At 48.3% G+C, this 18167-nt stretch overlaps 1 protein-coding gene across 4 annotated transcripts in view; it reads left to right on the forward strand.

Annotated features, from left to right (window-relative positions):
* MAPK4 (mitogen-activated protein kinase 4) overlaps positions 1 to 18167 on the forward strand; it is a 131706-nt gene that overhangs the window by 107618 nt on the left and 5921 nt on the right. For all 4 annotated transcript variants that reach the window (XM_053288441.1, XM_053288439.1, XM_053288442.1 and 1 more), the window contains 2 exons: positions 4488 to 4632; positions 17074 to 17235. In XM_053288441.1, the coding sequence (XP_053144416.1) occupies positions 4488 to 4632; positions 17074 to 17235 (307 nt within the window). The remainder of the gene's footprint in view (positions 1 to 4487; positions 4633 to 17073; positions 17236 to 18167) is intronic.

Genomic DNA, 18167 nt, shown 5'->3' on the forward strand with positions numbered 1-18167 from the left:
AAATGCTGTATTCACCATTTCAAGCCGCTGCCTCATACCGTCACACTTCGCAACACTTTAACTGACGCAAATCTCGTAGTCTGGAAAATCCCCTGGTCTGAGATAAGCTTACCCATACATAGTCCAGGGCTGCCAAACTTTGGCCCTCCAGCTCTTGTTGGACTACAACTCCCATCATCCCCAGCTACAGTGGCCAGTAGTCAGGGGTGATGGCAGTTGTAGTCGAACAATAGCTAGCAGGTCAAAATTGTGCAGTCCTGACACAGACAATGCTTGGTCAAATCTAAGACCCGCTGTGTGGGCTGCGAAAGGGACATACTCTGGTTTATTTACCATACACTAGAGTTTCACAAGATGCTCTTTCGGTCATTTGTGGCTCCCGCTTACTAGACAAAGAGGCACCGTTCAAAGTGGTGGCTCTCTTACATTTGGTGGGGGGGGGGGCAGGGACAACTGGCCCTGCCCAACCCAGTTTCTCCAGAGACTGTTGCTGGAGTCTTCCTTGGGATTCTTTCTATACCATGAGCCTTCTGAGGACAGGGAACCATCCTCTCCTTGTCGTTCTTTTTCTATGTGAACCACTTGGAATACGTTAGTGAACCCTGGCCACTTGCATCTCCCCGACTCTATGTTAGCTACGCCCCTGCTTTGTGCAATACAGTGTAGAGATGTGAAAGCCGGGCTGTTGTGTATGGGAAGAGACTAGAAGAAAATAGGGGGAATTGGTTTCTTCTTCTTCATTTTTTCTCCCCCCCCCACCCCAGCTGCAATTTTTTTTTGGGGGGGACAAGATAAAATGCACACACACACACACACACACACACACACACACACACACACACACACACAGAGTTTTTCTCGCATGTTTCTGTTTCCCCCTGACCCCAAGTCTTCACATCTGTAGTACAGTGCCTTGCCCACTATTAGTAGAAAATAAGTGCTCTTGAGTGTAGGCAGTGCATTAGCCCAGTGATGCAGTTCCCTGACACTGTGTGTGTGATAACAGAGGCACAGAAGGACCTAGTTGCTGGGGAGCCACGGTGCAAGAGAGCTCTTACTTTTCTGCTCCAGCCTGTAGGCTTCGCAGGGGACGTGGGCCATAGCTCCGTGGCAGTGCATCGGCTTTGCGTGCAGCAGGTCCCAGGTCTTGTGGTAGCAAGCACAAATGGTCCGCTTTGCTAAGCAGGGTCTGCCTTGGTTTGCATTTGGATGGGAGACGACATATGAGTGCTGTAAGAGATTCCCCTTAGTGGGGGGGGCGCTCTGGGAAGAGCACCTGCCTGCTTGCATGCGGAAGGTTCCAAGTTCTCCTGCCTGCATCCTTGGAGAGGCTGCTGCCAGTCTGTGTATTGAGCTAGATGGACCAATGGACTGACTTGGTATATGGCGGCTGCCTATGTTGCCTGTCTCCTGTTGGGGCTGGATGAGACTGTGGAAAGCTGTTGCCAGTCAACGAAGACAGGGCTGAGCTAGATGGCAATGGCGGTTTGTCCTAACAAGCCTCTAACAAGTCCTAACAAGATGGGAGAGAGAGGCACAACTGGAGCTGTTGGGCATCAGAGGCAACTGTGCCTCATCTGGCAGCCCCCTGGCTTGTTAGGACGAACCGTTTGCACGAGGTGGCCTTTTACTGGAAACAAGTCCACTTGCTTGATTCCTTTCAGTTCCCAGAAAATGAGGGAAACACTGTTGACACGGCTTAATTACAGTGCCTGCCAAGTTGGACCAGATATTAAGGGGCTTTTGTACTCTCTGTTTCAGTGGCATTAGCAATAAGACAGAAACCGTAAACAAGCCAGAGGCGAGGATCTCCCTCTAATTAGTCTCAATTGTGTTCCTATCTCAGGGAGAGAGGAATTAAGATGGCTTTTAAGAGAAAGGATGTGTTGATCCTTTCTATAAGGCGTAGTTATGAATGAGAGGGATGGCGTACGGCCTCAGAAGGCACACAAGAGTTCCTTGCTTGCTAATTGCTCTATTTAATAGATCCTGTTATGACGCAGAAATTGATCTTGTGTAAACCACCACCACTGTAGGTCTCTAGTGCTTTTACGAGCCACGTTTCTCAAATTAGCCCTCTGATTTGTTCTTGTGGTGCCCATTTCACAGATGGAAAACTGAGGATGAGGTATATTTCCTTGTCTTGCCATGGGCAAGTGAGTCATAAGAACATAAGAACAGCCCTGCTGGATCAGGCCCAAGAAGGCCCATCTAGTCCAGCATCCTGTTTCACACAGTGGCCCACCAGATGCCGCTGGAAGCCTACAGGCAGGAGTTGAGGGCGTGCCCTCTAACCTGCGATTTCTCCCCTGCAACTGGTACTCAGAGGCATCCTGCCTTTGAGGCTGGAGGTGGCCCACAGCCCTCCGACTAGTAGCCATTGATAGACCTCTCCTCCATGAAGTCATCCAAACCCCTCTTAAAGCCATCCAGGTTGTTGGCTGTCACCACATCCTGTGGCAGAGAGTTCCACAAGTGGATCACGCCTTGTGTGAAAAAGTACTTCCGTTCGTTGGTCCTAGACCTCCTCCCTGTGGTGGGACCAGAGTCAACACACCAGTAGGCCCTAAGAGCCCTGTGGTGGGACCAGTGCTGGTTCCAGCTTTGGGGGACCCTTGAGCAAGACGCCTTCAGTGGGCTGCCCTCCCTGAGTTGGCGAGGATTGCTAACTAGCTGAATTTACAGAAGAGGGACAAGGAGGTCCTAAAGATAGGGGTTCCTAACTTTGGGTCCTCAGGAATTGGACTACGGTTTCCATCCAGTGTTCCGCGTAACAGGGATTCCCAGATGTGAATGAATACAATTCCCAGCATCCTCAGCTGCAATGGCCTTTGGCTGGGGAAGGGGTTATGGGAGTTGTAGTCCACCAACACAGTTCCCTGTAACAGGGCAGCAGGCAGCAGAGGAGGGCCCGAAGGGCATTAGCCTGTCCTTGGACTGCCAGCAAGCCCCCTATGTCCCTGGGGTCAGCATCAGCTTTTTGGCAATGCATTAAATCATGTGGATGAGCTGATCGTGCAGCAAAGAGCCAGGCAGATCCCCAGGATGGTTGTCTAACCTGCCCAAAGACTAAGCTGGGTGTGCTGCTTATTATCTTCCAGCACATGCCGACGGCCCCTCTTGGGCTCAAGTGTTCCTGCCTTTACAGCTGCGCAGGTAATTTCCTTCCTGTGCAGGACTTCATCTTGAGTGTGAGCCGGGAGTCGGGTGGTACCTGCTTCTTTTGTGAAGGCATCGGGGCGTGAAAGAGGCTGCTTCCAGCCAGCTGTTGAGCGGAATTTGTTATTCACCATATGCTACCAGATAGCCACGCTGTTCAGCGATTAATAATGGAGAGGCATTATCGAGAGTAGAATAAGTGTCCCAATTCGGTGAGGAAAAAAGGAGATACATGCACTATTATCTGAGCAAATGCCTGATAGTTTTGCGGAAGAACAGATGGCGAGAATCTGTTGCTGTGAGCCGCCCTGAGCAGTAGTGTGCTGGAGGGGCAGGGTATTTTTATTAACAACAGCAACAACAACCACCTTTCTGGAGCTGTTGGAGATGAACTTCCAGTGCATCGACCTTTTGCACCAACTGTCCTAATGACCACTAGGGGCATTGGGAGTAGAGACAGTGAGTCAGGGTCTCCCTATCTGTCCCTACTCTATGACCCCTGATCTGACTCTTCAGCACTTCCTGTGCTGAGACACAATCCTTCCTTTCCTCTTATGGAAACATCTATCTCTCTCCTTACCTAGTCATTATGTAGTCCTTTAAATTAGGATTAGGTCTTTCCTATCCAAGTGTATTTAACCAATAAATGTTTAGTGTTTAGTCATACAAGGATCTCCATGTGTTTTCTCTAAACAGCTGCAATATCTGAACCATCCTCTGCTACCTACTCTGTAACTGGAGTGTGTGCGCATTCCTTAGTGTTCTTCTGTCTTACCTATTGTGGGTAAAAATCAACAACCTCTAACAGGAGCATCCTTTCCACCCACCCCCTGCCAGAATGAATAATAGCACATTCAGGGAATAAGGCTGTCAGAATGTCTGCAGCCCAAGTGGTCAGGAAGAGGAGGCTTATATTGTATAGAAGGGGAATTCTACCCGCTCCTGAGAACTTAAAGAGCTGCTTTTATTTATTTATTTATTTATTTACTTACTTACTTACTTTACTTACTTACTTATTACATTTATAGAGTAGACAGCAGCATGCTAGGTGTGCCAATGATCTGACTCAGTACAACAAGCTCAAGAAGCAGGGGATGGGAGGGGGAGATTGACATAGATTTGAATCATCCTGCCAATTCTTGAGTCGTAGGCTGCTAGTATAGGGGCGTGCCATATATTCTACTGCAGAGGTTCTCAAATGCAGGTCCCCAGATGTTGATGGACTACAGCTCCCATCATCCCCTGCTGCCACAGTGTCCAAAGGCATGGCTTTCATTATAATTCCTGCAAATCTAGACATAACCAATGTGTTTCTTTGACTCTTCTAGGGCTACCTGTCGGAAGGCTTGGTCACGAAATGGTATCGATCTCCCCGCTTGCTCCTCTCGCCTAACAACTACACCAAAGCAATTGACATGTGGGCAGCTGGTTGCATTCTAGCGGAGATGCTCACAGGAAAGATGCTCTTTGCAGGTGAGTCCCCAGTTCCCCGTCTTCGCGGTTGCCAGGGCCTTTCGCTGAGCGGAGGTTATTGGTGAGCAAACATGAGCGGAGTTGTGGAAGGGCAATGCTGGATCGTGTCATGCTGTCTAAGTGAAGTGTGGAACCTCCCTTTCAGTTCCACTTCCAGCTGATTGCAGGCATCACCCATGCAAGAGGGAGCAAAATGAACAGCCTCCTAACTCAGGGGCTCCCGATGTTAGATCTCCAATGTTGTTACATACGGGACTGCCTTATGCGTGTACACAATTGGTCCATCAAGCTCAATATGGTCTACACTGACTGGTGGCGGCTCTCCAAGGTTTCAGGCAGGAGTAGGGTTGCCATATTCAAGCTTCCCAAATCTGAGTGGCCTAGTTTGCATATTATCCAAATTGTGTGGCAACTAATCTGCACTTTATTTATTTATTTGACAGATTTGTATACATTCTCCTCCTCCTCTGCCCTCCCAGGTGATCGGATCCAGAGGCAAATCCGGGCAGTGCGTTTGAAATCTGTGTAAATCTGGGTGGAATATAGCAGCCGGGTGGAGGAGCCAAAATCTGGGGGCTGCCCTAAATTCTGGGGGACGTGGCAAGGCTAGGCAGGAGTCTTTCCCAGCCCTACCTGGAGATGCTGCCAGGGACTGAACCTGGAACCTTCTGCGTGCAAAGCAGATGTTTTCCCATTGAGCTGCAGTCCTTCCAATGGGCTACTCAATATTCCTTCTCAAGATCTGCTCTAGTCCATTCATATCTCACCTTTTTTCCATCCTGGGACTTGAGCTGGAATACATAAGGTCCCTATGTGGTATTCCATCCAGTTACTGAAGGCCATCGTGGCTGGGGACGATGGAAATTGTAGCCCAACAAAATCTGGGGCCCCAGGTTTGGGAACCTCGGCACTAACCTACTTATCAGCTCAATGGCTCTCTTGTTTGACATGAACATTTGGTTTAGGACCCCTATTGTCTTCTGTGTCCACCTCTGAATTAGGACATCTCAGATATTTCCCTTGTAACAAGAGAAGCTTAAAATGAAATCTTAAATAATGCCTCACTAGCACACAGGCAGGATCAATATCATTCTCTCCTGTATCTATTCTTGATGCTGCTCTTTTGGGTCTTTCCTTACAAGAAGGTCAAAAAGCAGAAACTGCAAGTGAAGGAGATCTTTTAATTCTGCCAGGAAAGAAAGCTATGGAGACAGAAAGATGCCAGATAAATGAAGGCATAAATCCCATGGATTTCATACCTCCAGTAAAAAACTTCATGAAAGCAAAAGCCTATAATAATGGCTAACATACTGTACAATGCTACGTGCATGTTGAGATGTTGCATGCGCACAGTTGTGCAGGCGTGCAGTTGCGCAACTGCAAGAATTGCAAGATGCATTTATGCAAGAGTAATCTCATTATTTCCCAAAGAGCCATAAGGGGATTACTCGTGTGTAAATGCATTTTGTACAATTCTTGCAACTGCACTTTTGCGCAACTGTGTGCATGCAACGTCTCCATGTCCATGTAGCATTGCACAGCAGGCCATTATGCAAGATCTTGCAATGCAAGAACACGAGCTTTCCTTGTGTGCTGGAAGACTGGCCAGCACACAAGGAACACACAAGGAACTGTTTCCCTCAGCAACAGCTGGGAAAAGGGCTGTTAATATTTATTCAGGAATCAAGTGCACCCCCTGATGCTACTTAACAAATAAACATCCCTCCTTTCCAGTTTGACCCAGCTGTGCCTACCTTTCTTCTCTGCTATTATTATCATCCCATGATTGCCCATTATTTATTTTGCAAGACTGCAGGATTCTGACACTCTTTGTAAGCAGCCGTGCACAGCTCTCACTAAATAAATAATCAGCTTCATTAATAATGGATTCTAACTCAATGGTCTTCCCAAATGTTTCACCCAAGAAGACCTGGTAGCATTGCCTCTGAGCTGACTGGTGGTGGCTACTTCTTCAGCCTGCGCATGCCTTGGCGGCAGAGTCTCTTCCTCCCACGGCAATGACATCATCGCCATTCCGACCTGCTTAGCCAGACGGGATCCAGCTCTGCAAAATGAAAGGCCATCCCCAAGGGCCATTCATTCATTCATTCAGTTTATATACTGCCCTTCCTAAAGCGGCTCAGGGTGGCTTACATTAAATAAAGAACACATAATAAAACAAAACAAAACATTCCAACCAGATTAAAATCAAAATCAAAACTAGGTATCATTAAAAGCCAGGCTTAAAAGATGAGTCTTTAAGGCTCTTCTGAAGGCCTTCAAGGAAGAGAATCCTCTTATATCCACGGGGAACGCGTTTCACAACCTGGGGCGACAACTGAGATGGTCTGATCCCACGTTGCCACCAAATGAACCGGTGGTACCCGAAGACGGATCCCTCCTGAAGATCTTAGTGAGCGGTGGGGATCTTGTAGAGAAAGGCAGGTAACCCGGACCTAAGCCACTCAAGGCTTTAAAGGTAATAACCAACACTTTGTACTTTGCTTGGAAACATATCAGCAGCCAGTGTAACTGTTTAAGCATAAGCATAATGAGGTCTCTCTGGGATATCCCAGACACCAATTTGGCTGCCACATTTTGAAGTTTCTGAACTACGCATAAAGGCAGCCCTACATAGAACACATTGTAGTAGTCCAGTCTGGAGGTTACCAGCTGATGTACCGCTGTTTTCAGGTCATTCTCCTCAAGGAATGGGTGCAATTGTCAAAACAATCGCAGCTAGTAAAAACAGCCTCAGCCTGAGGCACCAGGGTGAGACCTGTGTCTAACAGCACTCCCAAGCTATGAACCTGTTCTCTCTGGAAGAGTGTAATGTCATCCAGAACAGGAAGTTCTATCCTGTCTTGCAGATTATGACCCCCAACAATGAGCACCTCCATCTTCCTTGGATTCAGCTTCAGTGTATTATCCCTCATCCAGCCCATTACTGCCTGTAGGCAGGTGTTTAAAGGGGCTAATGCCATTTCCTGATATTGATGACAAGGAGAAATAGATATGGGTGTCATCGGCATATTGATAACACCCAGCATCAAATTCCCTGATGACCTCACCCAGTGGGTTCATGTAGCTGTTAAAAAGCATTGATGACAGAATGGAGCCTTGAGGCACTCCATATCATAGCTTCCGTTTTGAAGAGCAATTGTCACCAAACGCCAGCATCTGAAATGTACTTGAGACATATGAGCAGAACCTCTGTAACACAGTGCATCCTATCCCCAAATCCCTCAGAGGATCCAGAAGGATACCATGGTGAATAGCATTGAAAGCTGCTGAGAGATGCAGTGACTATCTGATATTCATGGGTATACTACCTCTGAATATGTAGGTTCTATTGACCTATCGTAGCTAATGGCCATTGAGATGTTTCCCCTCAATGTGTGTGTCTAATCCTTTTAAAAAGCAGTTTAATTCAGGGGTTCCCAACCTTGGGTGCCCAGATGCTGTTGGATTGCAGCTCCCATGATGATCCCCAGCCACAATGGCCTTTGTGGCCTGCCATCTTGTAGCAGTGAATTCCATGAGTATTTCAGGTGTGATTAAAGGTCAGGAAACCTTTGGTGGTTTCATAGAATCCTATTATTTTAGAGTTAGAAAGGAACTTAGAGATCTTCTTGTCCAACCTGCTGCTCTGTGCTGGAATCTGCTGTAGCTTCCATGATCTGCTCCCGTTTCCTATTCCCACAAGGATAGGGCTGGGAGGAACTACAGTTCTCAGATGTCCCTGCACACCTCCCCATTGTCACCACAGGCTCCAGTTCCTAGAAAATTCTTCCCCAGTGTCAGAAGCAGCAAATTCCACATGCAGCTGGCTGCACCAGGAGTGCCTTCCTCACAGGGTGGATTTGATTTAAATCAAGATTTAAATCACTAGCAGGGTGGATAAAAATAAAAAAAATCCAATTTAAATCAAAAAAATCCAATTTAAATAAAAAAAAATTGGATTTAAATCAAAAAAATCGGATTTTTTATTTAAATCAGATTTTTGATTTAAATCGGATTTTTTTGATTTAAATCGGATTTTTTTTTATTTTTATCCACCCTGCTAGTGATTTAAATCAGTTTGATTTAAATCAAATCCACCCTGCTTCCTCACCACAGCAACAGGCAGTGGTTTGTTGGGATCTAAGTGCCTGATACACAGGCCTGCTGCCCAGACACCAGTTTATCACTTCTGTAAGAACTAGGTCTCAGCCTTTCGGAAGAGAGGGTTTGTGGCATAGGAATATAGGAAGCTGCCTTCTACTGAGTCAGACCATTAGTCCATCGAGCTCAGTATTGTCTACACAGACTGGCAGCGGCTTCTCCAAGGTTTCAGGCCGGAGTCTCCTAATCCTATCTTGAAGATGCCAGGGGGAACTTGGAATCTTCTGCATGCAAGCATGCTGGTGCTCTTCTTCCCAGAGCAACCCCATCCCCCAAGGAGAATATCTTATAATGCTAACATTTAGTCTCCCATCCAAATGCAAACCAGGGTGAACCCTGCTTAGGAAAGGGGATAATGCATCTCCTCCCACAAGTGAAGATGGCTGCTGGGGTGGTGGACCATGATTGTGGTTGCTTCACAGTATGATTGGCCCTGTTGCAGAGGGTTGTTGTGAGATTGAATAAGATTAGCTATAAATGAGGGAGAGAGAGCGCTGAATCAATTTTTGGGTGGAAACGTCTGCTTGGGGCCTGGGGAGTGAGACCCAGCATGTTCACACATTCTTCAGTACCTCTCCCATCAATCCCCAGCTAGGAATTGTACATTTGAGAACTGATATTATAAAACAAATACTGAAATGCTTTCAGGTCATGCTGAGGATGAGCTTCTCCACCCCTGCACGCCACAGGAGGCGGTGGGGATGTGAGGAGCAGAGGGTGGGGGCACAGGGACGGAGAATGCCCTTTATGACTGAACCAAAGGATTCTTTGAAGACAACATAGGTTCCCTCCTGCGAACAAGAGAAGAGGAATGCAGCATAAGAGGCAAAGAATGTGCCAAAACAATGAGCTGACCAGGTCTTGGTGTGGTGTGACCTATGCAAAGCTACTGAATGTTCTTCCGAAAAGTCTGGTGTTTGATCTGTGGATATTTGGGGACAGCAAATATAGAGGCAGAAATGCACTCTTCTCTAAGCATCTGTGCTCCTCAGTACTTAAACAGTCACCTCGTCCCAGAGATGATACTTACACGTCCTTCAAGACGTCAAGAAAGGTTGCAGCTGCTGTGACTGCTGCCCAGTTCCTCCACCAGTTATCTCAGTCAATCAATCAATCAATCAATCAATCAATCAATCATCTTTAATATGGCATAGACCAGCATAAAATACCGAGGGTGATTACACATTGAAAGTATAATGCATAACGTTACGTTAAAAGGCCTAAGGAAACATTAAAAAGCATTTAAACGCACAGAAGAGCATAAAATAACATAAGGATACATGAAAGTCCTAAGGAAACATTAAAAAGCATTTAAATGCATAAAAAGGGCTTAAAATAGCATTAAAAGGCATATAAGGTATAAAGGTATAAAAGGCATAAAAAATATAAAAAGGGATAAAAGGCACGGAAAGGTGTAATTGCATAAAAACCTAAGTTGGATGAACGCATTGTAGCACGCAGGAGCCAGCAGGAAGTCAGACTAGGGCTGTTTGGACCCACCACTTACCAGCATCTGACGGGTTTTGGACGCTGCCACACAGAACCCGGCAACGCTGTATGTAATAGCGGGCTTTGAGTTAGAAAGCAGCATATAGATATGGCTCGAACGTCAGAATGGATAAAGGAAGAGCGAATGTCTCTGTAATACAAACAGTGTAGTGGGATGTGCTCAGCTCTTTCCATCTGCCCGGAGCCACAGGGGCATTGTTGCTCTGCGAGTGGGATCTTTCTGAAATGGCCTTCAAGAGGAGAGCTGGTCTTGTGGTAGCAAGCATGACTTGTCCCCTTAAGCTAAGCAGGGTCTGCCCTGGTTGCATATGAAAGGGAGACTAGAAGTGTGAGCACTGTAAGATATTCCCCTCAGGGGATGAAGCCGCTCTGAGAAGAGCAGAAGGTCCCAAGTTCCCTCCCTGGCAGCATCTCCAAAATAGGGCTGAGAGAGATTCCTGCCTGCAACCTTGGAGAAGCCGCTGCCAGTCTGGGAAGACAATACTGAGCTAGGTAGACCAATGGTCTGACTCAGTATATGGCAGCTTCCTGTGTTCCTATGTTAAGCACGGAGGGGGGGGAGGGGGTGTGGCAACGTGCCAAGCTGAATGCCCTCCTATGTTTTGGGACTTCCAATTGAGTAAGATATCAGAACTCACCATTGCTCTCATCCATCTTTTTTTTCTGGCTGCAGCGGTCAGCAGGATTCTCTAATTCCTGGGGTTGGGGCTATAGCTCCGTGGTAGAGGTTGCAGGTCCAATCCCTGGCCTCTCCAGGCTGGGCTGAGAAAGGCCCCAGTCTGATACCCTGGAGCAGAGCTGGCCCATGCACCAGGAGCTAGGCGGTCACCTAGAGCAGGGTTGCTTAACCTTAGGCCCCCAGATGTTGTTGGACGACAGCCACAAAGGCCATGTCTGAGGATTCTGGAAGTTGTAGCCCAACAACATCTGGGGGCCCAAGGTTAAGAAACCCTGGCCTAGAGCCACCTTCAGGGTGTGGGCACTGCTGCCCCTCCCCACGCAGTGGGGGGGGGCAATAAGGAAGCTGATCACACCTTTAAAATTTGGTGAGATGCCCCGCTGTTGCCACCCTGCCCCATACTGCTGCCCCACTCTGCTTGGTTCTGCCCCACTGCACACCCCACCTCTGCTGCTCAGATGGTCAGTACATGCTCAGTACACGGGGCGGTCATTGGAGCGGTCAGCCCAGTAAAAAAAAACTTGTCTTTTGTAAGGTACAGAATATAATGTTAACAGAATGTGGGTGGAGGGGAGGGCATCAATGTCATACTTTGCTTATTGCATCAAAAACACTCGGGCCGGCCCTGCTTTGGACAGCCACTGCCAGTCAGAGTAGGCAATCCTGAGACAGATGGACCAGTGGTATGACTCAGGCTCATAGGAAGCTGCCATATGCTGAGCCCATTCACACAACACAAGAAGCTTGAGTAGGGGAGAACCCCTTGTTTTGCATGCAGAAGGTTCCGGGTTCAGTCCTTGGCATCTCTAGGCAAGGTTTGGGAGGACTCCTGCCTGAAACCTTGTTTGGAGAAGCTGCTGCCAGTCAGTGCCGACAATACTAAGCTAGGTGAACCAAGGGTCTGACTCCAAGAGAGGACGCTTCTGTCTTCTTTCTGGGTTGCTGTTAGAAGCAGGTAATTTCAGCTGCTAAAATAATCATGAACACAGATCTGAGTCTGTAAATTATTTAGACCGATATTAATGAGATGCCAACGGGGGGAAAACAAGCCATCTTGTGGTACTTATGCTCTCCGTCTGACCTGGCCCTCTCTAGCCGGTGGCCCTCAGAAATAAATAAGTAAAGCTAACTGAGGAAATGTGATGTGAAATGATTTTGTGCTCTCTAAATTCCTTGGTCTTCCTTTTGTCCTTTTGAGATGTCTTCTAGTTCTTGGCCCTGCTGGCAGCGTCGGCTTGAGTTGTGGCTCTGCCTAGGTGAGGTCCACGTGCCACTGGCCACACCCTGATGTTGTCCATGCCCCTGACACTGACGGGAGCGTCAGGGCGGTGTTGTATTCTATCGAATTATCTTTTAAACTTTGTTATTTAGAAATTTGTCCCAGTGGGGACCCTGTAGGAAATGGAGTTGTTTCTTAATAAAGTCTTTAGCCAAAGGCCACCTAATGGTGCAGTGGGGAAGCAACCTGCCTAGAGAGCAGGAGGCTGTTGGTTTGAATCCCTGCTGGTGTGTTTCCCAGAATATGGGAAATTTCTATATCGGGCAGCAGCGATATATGAAGGTGCTGAAAGGCATCATCTCATACTGTGCGGGAGATGGCAATGGTAAACCCCTCCTGTATTCTACCAAGAAAACCACATGGCTTTGTGGTTGTCAGGAGTCGAAACCGACTCGACGGCACAACCTTTCCTCCCCCCACAAACCTACCAGGGGCTTGGGGACAATGGAGCAAGTCCCTTGTCCACCAAAGTCTGGGGGTCCACAAAGGTACCTCCTCACCCTTGGCCAGGGCACCCCTTACTCCCTCTTGGACCCAGCCAGTGAACAAAGCGCTTTCTGTCTAGGAGCGTGAGGCGGGCTCCCCTCCTCCATATCCAGTGTTTCATTGAAACGCGGGCTGAACTTGGGGAGGGGTGCAAGGGGGATGAGTGTCTGAACGGACCCTCGCCCAGGCAGTAGCCACACCCCCGGTATCAGCCGCCAGAGGCACAGAGGCGGGGAAAGTTGCTCCCAGTCAGTGATTCAGCGAACCGCTGGCGGGGAAAACTCCGCAGGGGGTGATTGGCCCCGTCCCTGGAATTGGCCACGCCGCCTGCATCTGGGGGCAAAGCTTGGGGCGCGGGCATGCTTCAAAAGGGGTGAGGGAGCCACCGGCAGGAGAACTTCATCCTCTGGCCACAGGCAAGCTCCCTACGGCCCTGAAACCGACACCATATTACTTTGTGCTCACAGGGGAAGCAGATATGAAACAAGCAGCCAGCACCACTTCCCCCCCGGCCCTTCTCCATCGCTGTTGGCAGGATGGATTTGAAACGGCGGCTGATCCGTGAGGGAGGAAGCAGCTCCTCTCTTGCTGCCCTCGTTGCTGAACCTGCAGTTTAAAACCCATCCCTGTAGTGACGGGAAAGGGCAGAGAAGGTGCGGGGATGACAGGAAAGAGAGTGTGGTGAGGCGGCCAGGAGCGATGCAGCAGCAGATAGATGAAGGGATGCCCGCCCGGGAGGTAAGGAGTGGGGTGAGGTGCCTGCATATGCCGCCCCATCGTACAGGTGCCATCTGAGGCCATCACCTCCTCACCTTGCCTCATGGATGAGCCACCCCTGTGCATTAGTAGCTCACTCCAAAAGCCTGGTGGTGGTAGTGAGGAGAGCATGCATAGAGGATCCTCTTAGGAAACATAGGAAACTGCCATATACTGAGTCAGACCATTGGTCTATCTAGCTCAGTATTGTCTTCCCAGACTGGCAGCGGCTTCTCCAAGGTTGCAGGCAGGAATCTCTCTCAGCCCTATCTTGGAGATGCTGCCAGGGAGAGAACTTGGAACCTTCTGCTCTTCCCAGAGCAGCTCCATCCCCTGAGGGGAATATCTTACAGTGCTCATACTTCTAGTCTCCGATTCATATGCAACCAAGGCAGACCCTGCTTAGCTATGGGGACAAGTCATGCTTGCTACCACAAGACCAGCTCTCCTCTCTTCCTTGCCGTCTCCCTTAACAAAGCTTTTTGGGAACCCATCTAGACTGGGTCAGCATTACCTTGAAGCCCTTGCTCAAGTAGCAGGTTCCAGGGAGGGGTAGCAACCCCCCCCCCCCGCCAGACTCTAGTCTCTAGCTTCATCTGTAGCCCTGGTCAACAACTATTTTATGGGTGGAACTCTGAGGGATTAGGCGGGGGGGTTAGGGGGCTAGAACAACTCAGGGCGCCGCTCAGCCCCAAAGTCGAATGCTGGTGTCCCTTTGCAGCAGTTATGTCTCCCTCCACACACTTCTCTAGCCCCCGGATTTGCCATGTCTCTCTTGCGAGCCCTTTTAGGATAGAGAACCATCTCCTCTATTCTTGTGTTAACTGTTCTGAGAACCTTTGGGGGGGCGTGAAAAATGGTATATTAATCTAAAAGTATTCACAATACTCCTCAGCGGGATAGCTCTGGGGCAATGCAATTGCTGAGCCCTATAGGCTTTTTAGCACATTATGGACTGTTTGGGCCATCCACTGGCCCAACTCCATGCAATACGGATGTCAGTGCACTGTGAGTACACAGGTCCTTCCCTGTTCCTAGTGTGCTGGGAGCCATTCCCTAATTTCATGGGTTGGGGAGTGATTCATCCAAACTGCTCCTCTGCATGTGGCCCAAATATTAATTTAAATAGGGTTTTTTTTGTTCCCCGCTGCCGCCTCTGCTCTTCCGGTTCCCCCGCTGCTGCCTTAGCACTCCCGGTTCCCCCGCTGCCGACCCAGCCCTCCCGGTTCCCCCGCTGCTGCTTCTGTCCTCCCGGTCCCCCTGCCGCTGATCAACATGGCCGCCCGTGTCTGGGCGGCCGTATCTTTCTTGGCCGTTCTGGGCATGCGCTCCGCGCATGCCCAGAACGGCCGAAAAAGTCACGGGTGACACGGGATCACGCTTTACCTTTTTATTATAGAGGATACACAAACACACAAACACATACACACATTTCTGTGTGATCTCATAAGCTTACTTTCTGAAGGAAAATAGGCAAAAAAAGAGAGATACAGAGGTCCATTTTTAGCAGCAAAAAGGATGTATGGCTATGAAGTATGGATCCCTCTCCCACTGGTCGCTTTCCCCTCTGCATTCTGTTCCCCTCCAGGTATGTATATCCTCAGCCAAACTTTGATGCTGGGATTGTGACGGGGGGGAACAGACTTCTGAATGTTAAGCCACTAGTGGGGAGAGAGTTCTCCACTTCTCACCCATGCACCCATGTTGCTGTGAGAAATTGACTCTTTTGTCCCTCACTTTCTAAATAATGGGAGCAGATCAATTTTTAAAAGCCCAGATTGGACGCCAGGGGTTTTTCATTTGCTTTAATAAGCTGATGCTGAGTTGAAATATAGCTCATAACCCCCCTGCAATTAGTAATGGAAGTTTAGAAATCCTAGTAAATTGGCGATTCACTAAATTGTTTTGAGAGTTTGGTTGTACAGCTGATGTGTGAACTGTAGTGTAAACAAATATACTGGATGTATCATCATGGTATGAAATGCGGTAGTTTTCTTCTTCCACCTAGTGGTGAAAGCGAGCATTTTAATACAGATAAGCCCATAATCCTTGACTTGCGTTATCTACATTACAATTGGTTTTATATTAGTGTGTTATTGTAAATAGTTTCCCCCAAAGAATCCTGGGAATTCTAGCACAGTGAGTCTGCTGCAGATTTTGTGTTAGTGCTCTAACTATTAAATGTTCATAGGGCTATAGCATAGATGTGAAGTGTAGAAGTCGCCCCGAACAGTAGTGTACTGGAGGGGTGGGGTATAAATATTTTAATTTACAGAAATAAATAAATGTGCCACCTAGAGTGGTGCAAGTGGAATTTCTCATTGCATTTTAGTGGAAAGGATAGCACACAGTGGCTTCCGAGCATGTGTGCATATAGCATGATTTTCACATGTGATGTAGCACACTTTGCCCCCTTCCATATGTGTACGGAGAATGTCATGTGTGAAGCAACCACGAGTCTAGCTGGGTGACCAGTGCAGAGAACCTCATACTTGCCTAACATTAGGGGCCGGCATACACAAGCATCAGCATCTGTAGTCTATACTTGATAACTGTACGAACTGACTCTCTTGGAGAAACATTGGCTGATATCTGGACTAACACTACACTAGTGCAAATGTTGTGCTTGTGCAAGGATGTTGCACTAACCAGTTTTGCTAAGTCAGGAGCTTGCGTTGTTGACTAGTATTGTCCGACTGCAACAGGGTGTGCATGCACAGCCAGTAGTGCGCCTCTTGCTGGGGAGTAACAGTGGGAGAGAGGGCATGCTCTCAACTCCTGCCTGTGGCTTCCAGCAGCATCTGGTGGGCCACTGTGCAAAACAGGATGCTGGACTAGATGGGCCTTGGGCCTGATCCAGCAGGGCTGCTCTTATGTTCTTATGCTGTATAACCTCTTCCTCAGTCCATATACGTTACAGGGATGATGAGTGGGGGATCTCTTGTTTTCCTTGGTCTTGGTCATGCATAATTTAGTGCTTCAATACCTGCCGCATGTGAAGACTCCATTGAAAAATAGGGGGGTTTCATGCAACTAGCTGACCCCGCACAGACCCTCTGTGCGCTCTTTGGGGCTGGCGGTTACCTCTCCCTCCCCTTCTGCCCCAGTCTCCACTTCCGGGCCCAGCCACCTCTCCTCCCCACTGCCACCTCCCCCCCACACACTTTCTTTCCCCCCTCCTGGGCCTTGCCTCCGCGGCCGGGCCGGGCCCACCAACTCTGGCCTCCACGGCTGGGCCACCGCCATGGCAACCAATTCTCCTGGGTGCGCCTCAGCCAACCAGGTGCATCTACCGCCCAGCCAATCAGCTGGGAGCTGGGACGCACATTCCAAGGCACACCCAGGAGAATTAATATAATAGATGTGAAATCTCAGTGGTGTCTGTTCTGTGGTGGCTCTTCCCCACACCCTGGCCATCGCTCAGCTCTGTAGTCATCAGATGGTGAGTGTGTGTGTGTGTGTGTGTGTGTGTGTGTGTGTGTGTGTGTGTGTGCGTGTGTACAGGGCGAAGGGCTCCAGATAGTCTCCAAAGATGCCCCCATGAGTAGCATTGTTTTTGCTTGTTCAGGAAGCCACGAGCTGGAACAGATGCAGCTCATTTTGGAGACAATCCCCGTTTTCCGTGAAGAGGACAAGGAGGAGCTGCTCAAGGTAATGCCCACGCTCATCAACAGCACCTGGGCAGTGAAAAAGCCATTACGGAAGCGTCTTCCCGAAGTCAACAGCAAAGGTACGGTGGGATTCATATGTATGCACTTATTCATTTATACATGAAAGCCCCTGTAGTGCCCCGTTTCTGGGTGGGACAATGAAATTCAAGGAAAGATTTTGGGGCACCTCCCATGGTGATGGCAGCATTGGCAGTCTTCCTTCCTTGCTCTTTTTTTAAAAAAACAAAATTAGTTTTTCTGCTGCTGGCTGTGACAATTGTGGCCACAGAACTCTTTTGAGCATTTGCCAGTTGGCAGCTGTAATTTCCACCCAGAATGCCATGGATATGGGTTCCTGCCCACCCCCAGATAGAGAAATAATGTTCAAATTATTTTCAAAAACCCATAAATTCTATTTGTGTATCCATGCCCCATCCAGATGGCATACTTCTCCATTGTGCAATTTCACAGCACCATCTGCTGGCCATTTGCTGCCAGTCCATGATAAGTAGTGACTCTTTTCAGACTACTTTAAATGTAGGGGAAATACGTCATCCGGATGGGGTGTGGCTAAACGGAAAGAGATTGCACTCTCAAATGGTGTGTTTCTCCATATGGAAACACCCATGGATCTGAATCACTCCGGGAGGAAAAATTTCTGGTTTGATGTATGGCTTTTTTTTTAAAGGTTGTTTTGTTGTGGTAGGAACAAAAACTAGTTTTTTAAAATGCCCTTTTTAGCTGTCTTGACTATGGCTCCTGTCCTAATTTTAAGAGAACTAGCATCTACACGTAGGACCCCCTATCCTTCCACACCTCTCCCATTAGGAGTAATTAGAGTTGTGCTCCCAAATCAAGGAGGGCCATTAACACCCTACAATTAAATACCAATGGAGCTTACAGGCTAAGTCCTTATCTGATTTCAGTAGTGACTGATGTAATCAGGCATATTGTGTTCCCATGAGACTCTTGTTTCTGGGAACAAGGGCTGTTTTTGCTTAGGTACAGCTGA

The sequence above is a fragment of the Hemicordylus capensis genome, chromosome 2, assembly GCF_027244095.1.
Source record: "Hemicordylus capensis ecotype Gifberg chromosome 2, rHemCap1.1.pri, whole genome shotgun sequence".
NCBI lineage: Eukaryota > Metazoa > Chordata > Lepidosauria > Squamata > Cordylidae > Hemicordylus > Hemicordylus capensis.